This window comes from Nilaparvata lugens, chromosome X (assembly GCF_014356525.2).
Source record: "Nilaparvata lugens isolate BPH chromosome X, ASM1435652v1, whole genome shotgun sequence".
Lineage (NCBI taxonomy): Eukaryota > Metazoa > Arthropoda > Insecta > Hemiptera > Delphacidae > Nilaparvata > Nilaparvata lugens.
The window spans coordinates 102,891,396-102,903,407 of record NC_052518.1 but is presented as its reverse complement, the minus strand read 5'-3'; the positions used below and the strand labels follow the sequence as shown (position 1 = coordinate 102,903,407).

Sequence of the window (12,012 nt, the reverse complement as noted above, 5' to 3'; positions counted from 1 at the left end):
ATAAATTACTGTACTAATGCCTTAAGTTATGTCTCCATATAAGTCTATCTTCTTACAGAACTTGTAGAAAATTTAATTTCGAAGAGAAAGATGTAGAATAAGTCTATAATAGACAAACGCAACCTTGTAAAAATAATCCTTAATTACATACAAAATGCATGAAAAATAGAGTGCTTAACAGATTTTGTCTATTTTCCATGCGTTTTGAATGGGCACTTTTTTCAGAACACTCTGTATATATTCGTATGGTCAGGGGGAAAAACATAATACTATCCTCACTAGAAAAGAGTCGTCAAGGAAAATTGAAATTATATTATGCTTGCCAGTTGAGTAGCTTTGTCAAAAAATTTTTAAATAAAGTTACATGAAACACATATATATAAACTTTTAGATCGGTACTGCAGGTTACTCAGCCACTCAGTCACTCTAGAGAAGTGAATTGATTATATATTTTTTCACTTTTTGTGTAGTTGAGAAGTTGATATTGTGGTAATTATTCATATTGAATGAAAAATACTAAGAAATTGTCAAAAACCACAGATTCATTGATACTTAGAAAGACCGGTTTCGGTTATTACACCATTGACAATCTCTGATATACGGAGTTTATAAACTCCGTATATCAGAGATTGACAATAGAATTGATTATTCATTGACTACAAATTTCTGGGACCTGAAATAATGAGTTTCATATGAAATATCTGCTGATTATTCTCTAAAACATTAAAACTTCCCACAAAAGTAACTTGGACCTTACATAATATAACGAATAGAGTTCAAAGCTTATGAGAATTTGTGATCTTTGAAGTATAACATTCCACTTCCAAGATGAAGTGGATCAATCTCATTTCAATTCAATTCAATTTCTTTATTAAACTGTACAATCTAAGTTACTAACTGTAATTTCTTTACTAACACTGTGAAAATAATCTCTTGATGTTTAGTGAATTTTATGTTCTTAATCATATTCAGTTCAGCTCTACGAATTCATCTTTTATTTTGCAATTCATTGTGATAGATAATATTAGTATTGAAATAATCAAAACAGTGCAATGGTCTTCAATATTATTACTGTTTCGACACTACTTGACATTCCATTTATTTCCAGGTTTTGCTAAAGAGCATTTTGAAAAAAATGTCCTGTTCTCAATCAGATGATGTTTTTCAACCAGCCTATTGCTATGCTATATTGTTAAAACTGTATAAGATTATTCTGTAATGTTTATTATTTGAAATTGAAATATATATAAGCGTATGGTGTCGCAGTGGCTGGGGCAACAAAGGTCAAGAGTAAAAAATAAAGCCTACCAATTTGGATTTGTCAGAACATAAAATATCAATTAATATACATGAAACTAACAACTAACAATCCGTTTTTTCGGATTAACATCAAATGCCGTTCAATGCAGAGCACAGCCTCCTCATCCGCCAGGTGCAATCTAGGCAACCCTCCAGGAAAATGTCTCTCCACACTCGCAATTGGGGGACTCTGCAAATCCCCAAATATGCATGCTGTTATAGCATATTCCCTGGCCAGTTCTGAACCTGTTTAGGCGAACCCACTGCTGTCGGGGCAACTCAAATCCAGGAACTCTGCTGCCTGGATCAGACACAAGCTCTATTTTTCACCTCCTGAGATTCCCACATACCAGACCACTTCTGTGCTGTGGAGTTTGCAAATCCTGCTTCATAGGGGTAAAGCCAGATTGGCTTTCTGGATTTCAGGCGCAATGCCGGAGGAGGATGTAGATCCATATGTATTGGAAGTGTTAGCATTGCACTGATCTTCGTCACCTCCCTTATAGCAATCTCCTCTCTTCTCAGTTGTGGGTGTGAGAGGAGATTGCTATATTGGAGGTGACGGAGATCAGAAATTGAAATGAATGTTTCTCAATCAAAAGTTGCTCTTATTCAATTTTACTCTTCTAAGGGCCGTTTGCACAGTATAGATTGCTAAACTCGATTAAGTTAATCGAGTTTAAGTTAATCCGAAAGTTTAAACTTGAATCGGTTTTTTCAGTGCATTTACTAATCCAGTTTAAGTTAAACTAGTTCAGCGTTAAGTTGGTAATAGAATGTTCTGATTTTTACAGGAAATTTGTTTACAAACCATCAGTAATTTGAGGTTATGTAGCTACTATTTTAGTATTTTCTTGTTCTTGTTCAAAATCCACAGAGTTGTAAGCTGTACGGTTCTAAAAGTGAAAAGCGATCAAGAAATTATCTAAAAAATTATGTTTAGTTGGCACCAGAAAATATATTTTAGAGTGTAAGATAAAAAGTTATTTTGTTACGCTTGAATCTACCATGGTCTTCCTCGTTTATTAGAAATCTCTGGAAAGCAATATCTCATTTATTATGTGTTATTAAAAACATGTTTTCCAATCGAAGACCACTGTTAAAAATTGTCTTATTTTCTATCAGTTGGTTTATTCAATCAAAATAATAAATTAGCAGTTGCTGTACTCAAGCAAAACCGTTAAAAAAATTCTCTATCCCATAAATTTAAATTATTTGTTTTTTGCCCAATTTTTCTCAGTTTCAAAATTTCTTCGCAGTCATCTTTCAATCGCATTAAAAACTTCTATCAATTCCTCCATTACAATTATTTTTACATTCAAATAATGATCCACTATAACCTAAATTAATAATAATTATCGTTCACAGAAGCATTAAAAACAACCGTCGAAAAATAATTTACTATAAGCTGTTTCCCCATCAAATCTTTACAGATGTCAAGTTAATCCAAATTATTTGGTTTGAACCTCCTGCTTTGGAGGATTAAACTTTCCCAGAGTTTAAACTCAATACAGAGATTAAACTAATACTGTGCAAACGGAATTTTAGTTTAAATCCAGATTTGGTTTAAGCTTTAAATTAAACTTACACTGTGCAAACGGCCCTAAGACAGTAAACAAATTAAACTATTATTTCCTTTTTCTTTGTTGAGGATGATGCCCACATAATCTTCAGGATTGTGAGTGGGTAGTTAAATTGATGATAATAAGTGATGAGTGGACATAGAGCTTTAGGTGCGTTCCGAACCACCTGTAATCGATTTTTAAACTCATAGATGATAGAGAAGCTCGTCTTTCGAAGTGGTCCCCCTTACAACGGGAGTAGCAGTCGCATGGTGCTTAACTCGTCTTATTGATAGCTTATTAGCGAACCACAAAGCTATTTCTCAATGCTATTTGATGATATTAAAAATGGAAAGTTTGAATGAAAATACTTTATGAAGCGGAGTTAAGACTCTAGTCTCCTCCACCACTAAATTTTGATATTGATTTGATAATGAAAACTCAAAGCTTATGATGCTCTGTAAATTATGCTATGATTTTGCACTCCGGAGCGAAGCTCGGTGCCCCGATATTAATAATAATATAACATATCATTAAAAGTATAAATAAGTAAACATAATTACACATACATATACTTGAATAAAATAAAATATAAAATCTAGGCATCACTAGCAAAAATAAACTCTTTACCCGCTGGTGAGAGTAAATGAAGTTATTGATGAAATTCTAATAAAGCTCTAAAAATTTTTTGCTTCAAAGTCTTCCCTACCACTTAACCTTGATAATGTACTTGTCATTGAATAAATGCTATGCTATGCTTTCTATTTATCTATTATAAATTCTATTTATCTATTTATCTATTTATCTATTATCTATTTATCTATTTATCTATTTATCTATTATCTATTTATCTATTATCTATTTATCTATTTATCTATTATCTATTTATCTATTTATTCATTTATTTGTTAATGAACACACAGTTTATGATCCTCGTAAAGTTATTGATGCAATTTATATAAACATTTATTGAGAACTATTTGCTGGCATGTAAAGAGACAAATACGGTACTTTTTATAACTCATAAAATTAAGCAAAGTCAGTGGCGCCATTTCACTTAACTGCTAGGGAGGGGGGCAAAAACCAAGAGGTATGAGGGGGGGAGGAAGGAATACCCTCAAAGGATAGAGAGTCCTGGTTTTTCCCCATAAATGTTACATTCGAAGATGTTATTTATGCTTCATTTTTTCCAGTTTTATACGAATGTGGTTGAAGTATCAATACAAACATATACATTATTAGTTATTAAATCATGAAATATTTGTTAGAAATATAGGTCTACAGAGAGACCCTAGAGTAGGACTACACTGAAACAGATTTCTTAAAATAATGGAAAAGGATAAATTTTTCTTTTACAATGATAATTTCAACAATTTCATTGGGATCATATTCTAATTGGAGAATAGCTTTCAGTTAAAAAGCTAAAGAAACATTAAGCTGTTCCCATAATTCTCACCAACTCTGTACATACATTTTTGATTGTCTGATTGTGCCCTTTCTTTTGCTTTCACTGTGACATCTTGCAACTTGTTAATTCTCACGTTGAAATTTATGAAATAACTTACTTATTGTGCCCTGATCAATAATATTGTACCCATTCTATATTTAAGCTTCAACTATACCACAGAGAAAAATATATTCTTATTACTGCGTACCCGTAGCCATACTTCCAAGGCAATTTTGCTACATTGTTGATACTGTAGAAGGAATTATACTACTACTGTTTAAAAAGTATTAAATTAGAAAAAGATTCTAAGGATTCGTGTAGATAGACCCGTATTTTCAATATTTATCTGATCCTTGGGGGGGGGGGGTCTAGGCCCCCACTGCCCCCCTTAAATGGCGCCCCTGAGCAAAGTTGAACAAATAAATTTTTTAAACCTCAAAAACTCACCGTAGAGATCCGTACATCTTGATACTTTTATTCCATCAGGGGTCGAAACACTTGTGAATAAAATACACTACTTATGTTATCCAAAATCCAATGATTACTGGATGCAGAAATTCCCGATGAATTCTCTGACAAGAAAAGATGATATTACAAATTGTTAGTTCACATTTTTGTACCGTACGTGAAGTGATTTGAAACATGAACACCATTGGGAGCTTCTAGACTAAATCTAAGAAATGCCAGGAGAGTGATTCGAAGCTGAGAAGTGGGCCAACTGATATGATTGCGTTTTCAGTGAACCTATTCGCTTACGCAACCTGCACTTCATATGCTACTCTTTGATTGGAGTTTTTTTCTGAAATTATCACATTTATCACTATTCTCCGATTTTAAATAATCTGCCACTAATTAGAGCTATTCTTAGCTGAGAATTTTCCATTCTTCTGTGACACATTATTGTTTAATTTAACAAAACTTCGCACAACTTGACTCCAATATATTTTAAAATAGATAGATAGATTCAGGCTATCAATATGAGATTTAACAGCGTTGACTTTCTTAGCACAATTGGCTGAACACAATAGAGTAGATATGAAGAAACACAGAAACCTCTGGTGAACCAATTCCAATGCATTTAGATGCATTTACCTTCTGTTAATATTTGACATCTCATTTACTCTACAAAAACAATCATTAATATCAATATTAATATCAATAGTGCGAAGACAATATTGGGGTATCTTAGCTCAAAAATAATAAATATCATGCCAAATGAATTGTCAGAATCTCTTTCTAATAGGGGTAGACAGAGGATGGAACAGATAAATAAGTGGGTGATACAAAAATTCTTCTTCGACATCAGTCAAATATTATAATTACTAGTAATTTATTGTTGAACTTCGATTTTTTTGTAGCTTTGATTATTAGTAAATAAATTTTTATATTGTCTAAACAGCTGATACTCTCACTCAGCGGTCAGGGTTTTGCCCTTGCTGGGTGGTGCCATGTAATTTTAATTTATTTGTAAATATTAATCTAGAATTTACTTGTAAATTTTAATAGCATAATATTAATCTAGAATATTTCTTTTGTAAATTTTTATTTTGTATTTTGTTTTTATAGGCAATAAAGATGTTAAAAAAAATTATCAATCTATTATATAAGAGCGAAATGGCACTGACTGACTGACTGACTGACTCACTCACTCACTCGCAGAACTAAAATTCTACCGGACTAAGAACGTTCAAATTTGGTAGGTATATTCAGTTGGCCCTTTAGAGGCGCACTAGGAACGGATTTGGAAAAAAATCCAAAAATACGCCCAAAATCTGCGTTTTTTCCAGCGTTTTTTAGCGTTTTCTCAGCTTTATCAAGAACAAATGAACAAAAAATATTCAAATTTAGTACAGAAGCTCAGCTAGGGTGTAATAATTTTGCGTTAGAAGGAATTTGCAATAGCGTCAAAGATACGCCCAAAATTAGCGTTTTTCCAGCGGTTTTTTTTGCTTTTTCTCAGATTTATCGAGAATAAATGAACAGAAATTGTTCAAATTTAGTACAGAAGCTAAGCTAGGGTGTAATAATGTTGTGTTAGAATGAATTTGAAATAACGCCAGAGATACGCCAAAAATTCTCTCAGTTCTTCCGTCAAGTAATAGACAGAAAATGTTCAAATATGGTGCAGAGGTTAAGCTAGGGTCAAAAATTTTGTGATGAGGTGACTTTAATATTTCATCAAAGATACGCCCAAAATCAGCTTTTTTCCAACGTTTTTCTCAGCTTTTCTACGTTTTCTCAGTAGTTTGACTTTCTGATGGAATGAAGCATGCTCAAATGAAAAATGCAGGCGAGCGAAGCGAGCCTGCTTACCTCATTTCTGGACGATCCAGTCGGGGGCTTGGCTAGACGGATATGGCGAGCGAAGCGAGCCTGACGGCCAGTTAGATATAAGATCAATCATTCTTTTTGTGAATTTTGATAAAACGTGATATGGTTGTGATATTTATAGCAGAGGTAGTGCTTCCTGCTATAGCCTATTATATTATTATCTTTATTCCTCTATTAAACTAATATCACACCGATTCATTTAATTTTTGAAAACCTCAAAACCGCGTTTGATGTCTTTGAAGAATTTTATCCCTGATAACTGTTTCTATTCACCACTTGTCATATTGTTGTTTCAGTTAGCTTATGATATTTTGTTGAATGCGTGGAAGAAGTGGAACTAATTTGGAATTATTGGATGTAATGATTTATTCTAGGTATCCCCTAATTTTCTCGTGACACACAGAGCGGAAGAAAAGTTTGAAAACGGCCTAATATTTTGTGTACTTTAGGATAATTTGACGGTAGTTGGGGTCATACTGAAACTCAAAATACTTATTTTCAGTGGTTTAAAAATGTTGATCTGTTGTAAAAGGGCAGTACAGGATTCCTAAAGCAATGTTACAATAAGTGTTTACTAGCACTATTAGTAAACAGTGTTTTGAACAGTACACTTGAACAGTTGAACACTTGAAGAGAAAACGATACAATTTTCACTGTACCTTTCTATTACATTGTCGCTTGATTTATTGATATTTTCTAATTGTTTGGATATCATCCAATTGTCCTTGAATAAGATTTGGGAATAGCCACTCTGAAAAACCATTTGTATTTCAAACCCCTTTTTATATTCAAAGTTTCAAAAATGAAGGTTTTTAGATGCGGCTCTTTTAAACCCTTATCAAACATCTCCTAACTTATTCCAAATTCAAGATGCATTATGCTAGATGCATTGTCCGTATTCCAGGTTCTTCTTTGAGATTTCAGGCATTAGATATTAAGAGACTGGCTGGCCATGCATATTGTGCTTACATGTGACGTTAGTCAAGTATGAAAACGATTGAAAACTGTCCTGATAGGAGTGTTGTGTGAAGAAGTACGTGCATTTTTAAAAGATGGGAAATTTTCATCAATGAAAAATCAGATATATCAAAATGATATCACTAAAATAGTTTATGTTCATCTCCTTTTCCTCAACTTTAGAGATTTATGGGAATTATTCAAATCATAATTCTCACAAAAATCTAAAATACTACTCCAGTTTGAAGTAAAATTACAACACTCGTCCATCGATTACAATGAAATTCATGGTCAGATTCTCCAGACTTTCAGTAAGTAGAAGACAGTATTAACACAACTGCAATATGCTGATTAATATGATTCCCTTAAACTTATTCACCCATAAAATAAACAAAAAACTTACAAAAGATATTGATGAATCGGTAAAAACTAGAATATTTTTCAAAATAGACTTTTAATCATTAAATTACACATAATAGATTGATTTGGTGAATACCTAAAATAAAATTGTGATTTTGTGAATTTCAACAAAATTCTTTTTTTTGTGTTTCAGTCAAGAAGAAAAAAAAAGATAAAATCTTTCAATTATTTGAACTGAACTCATTGCTAGCGATCAGACACGTGTCTCTGCTAGCAATTACTGCCGGTAAAATGAGTACAACTGGGATTTCAGTTATGTTATATCTAATTTATTTTTATTATTTCTAGAATAGAGTATATTCTGAGTTTCTGTATGATGTATCCAATTATTATGTGAATTTGTAATTGTATAAATCTTGTATATATGACAAATAAATTGAATTGAATTGAAAAAAAGTGATTTCCAATTTAAACTAGGGTTTGTCAAAAAGCTATTCTAATGTACGATAATATCATTAGGGGATTTTGCCTCTGGGACACAAATTATATGGTCAGCGGTCCTAATTGCATTAAGCCAATGATCTCTGTAAGATGAATGACAGATAAATCAGAAAATCCTGTTTTTAAAAGCGGAATTCTTTGAGTTCTTCCTAGGATTGTTCCAACGGCGGTAGACTTAATTTCATAATTCCGAATATAACGGAGCAGTCAGCTCTGTAGATTAGCATCAAAATTTCTATTCTGTCTCCGTTTATTACTTTCAATAGAAACATACGTGACTGGCCTAGCAAGCTGAATTGTCTTCATAGTGTTCATCTGTCGCTTGCTATAAATATACAAACAACAGCGGTCTTGGATTTCTTTTGAGAGACAATGTGCTGAAATTAGGCTGTTAAACCATTTCGCAGTTATTTGCAAACTAGATGGCAGGATAGAGAAATGGATGATAACGGAAGAGAACGGAAGAGAAAGAACTAAACTGTAGTGATGAGAGACAGAGATATCATCGGATGAACTACTTCTTTCGGAGAATTTGATTTCGTACACTGCACGCACATACTTGCTCATTTTGACACCACGTAAACTTGACAATTTGATTTCCTGTATACTTTGTCGAAAGAATTTGACACGAATATAGTGAGGTCCACGTTGTAATGGCAGTATTTGATTCAGGTGATTGTTGTTACTATAGATTTATACGTCTGCAACGTTGCCAGCTAGTTATTTAATAGACAGTTATGAAAATGTATTATTCAATCATTGAGAAATATATATTCTTGACGATAAAATAAAATTGATTACATTTAACAAGAATGTACAGTTGATATTACATCAGATATACCGGTATCATCTATCCTCTATAGAAGGCAGTGGCAAGGCAGAGAATTGGCAAGGGTGATCACCAATCTTTGTCCACTGCCATTATAAGTTGGACCTTACTATAGAGCAAGACTTCAAGGTATAAAATAGTATACACTACTACAAGATAGAACAAAAATATTTTGCTCTTTAAATCTATACCTTCTCGATTTCACCAAAGAAAGATTGTGATTCACATACATTCGAAATAGTATAATACATAATGTAAAAATTTTTCCGCTATACTGCACAGAAAACATAAATTTCACGGACAGTTTCTACGTTGGAGAGATACCGTTTTACGAACAGTGTGAATAAAAACAGCTGATCTCAATTTGAGCCCGGAAAAGTCAAGGTCAGTTGTGATACCCGTCCCAAAAATGGTCACTTTCCTGGTTTCGGTTATTTTAAATTGGGGTTTTCAATTATGTACTACGAAAGGGACCGTGGTTTGTGGGCCGTCCACTAGAACCGTTTTCGTCCGAACTAGCATCGGCCGGAAACTACCGAACACGACCGAACGATCCCCCAACAAAGAAGGGAATAGATGCTCGTCCATTGTAACATCATCTCCGGTCGATCAATTTTTTGATCCGAATTGAATGGGATTTCCGGCTCTATCCGGCCAAACTAATTAGTCGAGCTGAGACAACAACTAGTGTTCCTAACCTAAAACTGTTTCACAGTCTTGTTTTTTGAAATTGTTCTGTTTTATAAAGATGGACAATGATAAGTTGATTAGTTTGGTTCAAGAGCATGTTCTATTGTGGGATATGCGAGACAAAATATATCATCGTCGTGATGTTCAAAGGAATCTGTGGACAAAGTTTGCTGAACAAATAATATGATCTGAAGATAATATTATTGTAATGAATAACTAATTAAGTGGATATTTTGTTTATTCAATTATCAAAATCTCAGTATAATCATTGTTTATGAAAAAAAATTGTGGCTATGATAGTAGTTAATTCAATAATTGGCTACTAAACTGACGTAAACGGATCCAATGGACGACCATATTCGGCCGAATTAAATTAACGGCCGGCAGATTCGTCTGATGCAACGGCCGAGCGGATCGGTTGAATACGGTTCCAGTGGACGGTTACCCTTAGTAACCTACAGTTTTTTAGTAGCCTTTACAGTTTTTTAGTAGCCTTTACAGTTTTTTAGTAGCCTTTACAGTTTTTTCGTTGTGCTCTACCTGGAGATAGCATTGTCAATCAATAAGAAATCTTTTTGTGTAGTTGAGAAGTTGTATTATAATGAAGTTAATTATTCATATTGAATGAAGAAGACTAAGAAATTGTCAAAAACTACAGATTTATAATTGATACTTAGAAAGACCAGTTTCGGTTAGTATCAATAAATCTGTGGTTTTTGACAATTTCTTAGTCTCTTTCATTCAATAAGAAATCTATTCAACTACTGCATTTCTATTCACAAGTTTTTGATATATTAGCTATGTTTCAGTTGCATATTCAGTCATTTGTTTTTGTCTAATATTTAAATATCATTTGCTGATTGTGTAACGAAAAATGTCGTACGTTACTTCACTATGAATGTCTCTTGCAGGACTCGCATGAAATTCCAGTCTCGGCTATAGTGAGGTCCACGTTATAATGGCAGTGTTTGATTAGCAATGGTATTGCTATCTTGTCTATCATTCAACAAAGCGGATAGCGCTATCACTATTTCGTTTTGCTCTGTTGCCAGATCGTCTTTTAACAATGTAGAATTAATTATTAATTAACAAAATATTTTATCTTAATTATAGAAATTCATTATGAAATTATTGAAAAATATAATTTCTTGTTTAATGAAATATAATTGATTATTTTAAACGAGAACAATTCACTTCAATTCAATTTATTTTTTCCTTGTGAATACAATTCAAAGCAGTTTCATAGAATCTTGAGCAATAAAGTGTATACAATTCAAGAATCGATTATATAATATATTACTAAACTCAAAACAACAAAATATAGAACTATACTAAACAATAAAACTCTTGAGCTATCACAATAATTTTATTCTTGTAATCAGATAGGAGAGAGCTTACATAGGCAACAAAGGCCTGTGCGTAAGCTCGAGTTATCATAACAATATGCATTATAACATCAATAAACCTGTATCAGCTACCGTCTATAGAAAGCTTAGACAAGACAAAGAATCGGAAACGCTGTTCTCCTATCTTTCTCCACTGCCATTATAACATGGACCTCACTACAACTGGAAACATGCTCGGCCCTGCAAACGACCACTTCACGGCCTTGTAAAGTAAATAGCTATTTCTCATTTGTTACCAGGTATTTCCGTTAATCAAACATTGAAAGGAGGATGGAGTCCCCTGTTGTTTGCTGCTTCAATGGGACATCCTGCAGTTGTGGATTACCTACTGCAACAGGGAGCTGACCCCCATTTCCACAAAGGTAGGCAACCCGCAATACATTCGTATTCAAATCATCTGGTTCAAGTTGATTTTTTCCTGATTTTTTTTTTTAATTTACATGGAAATTTGTTGTTTCTGGGGACTAAGTATGACAGATAGAAATTACTGAGATATTGCAATTATTCAAATGCTAATGAATAAATTATTATTATTAAACGAAAATCCAAATTAAATGCTGTAATTCACCTAGAAGACTTCTGCAACTACAAATATTGAAAACAGGGTAAACAGCTAGATGGAAATTCGAT

The 12,012-nt window shown here is 33.1% G+C and overlaps 2 protein-coding genes across 9 annotated transcripts in view; one reads left to right on the top strand and one right to left on the bottom strand.

Annotated features, from left to right (window-relative positions):
• Positions 1-12,012, top strand: part of LOC111046306 (ankyrin repeat, SAM and basic leucine zipper domain-containing protein 1) — a 118,266-nt gene that overhangs the window by 22,873 nt on the left and 83,381 nt on the right. For all 5 annotated transcript variants that reach the window (XM_039442886.1, XM_039442884.1, XM_039442887.1 and 2 more), the window contains one exon: positions 11,622-11,744. In XM_039442886.1, coding sequence (XP_039298820.1) covers positions 11,622-11,744 — 123 coding nt within the window. The remainder of the gene's footprint in view (positions 1-11,621; positions 11,745-12,012) is intronic.
• Positions 1-12,012, bottom strand: part of LOC111046310 (solute carrier family 41 member 1) — a 179,392-nt gene that overhangs the window by 100,318 nt on the left and 67,062 nt on the right. Inside the window, exon 1 of one of the 4 annotated variants that reach the window (XM_039442882.1) lies at positions 4,756-4,964. The exons of the other annotated variants lie outside the window; for them this stretch is intronic. Coding sequence (XP_039298816.1) covers positions 4,756-4,772 — 17 coding nt within the window. The 5' untranslated portion in view covers positions 4,773-4,964. Of the gene's footprint in view, positions 1-4,755; positions 4,965-12,012 lie in introns of those variants that run through there. 4 annotated transcript variants of the gene reach the window in all.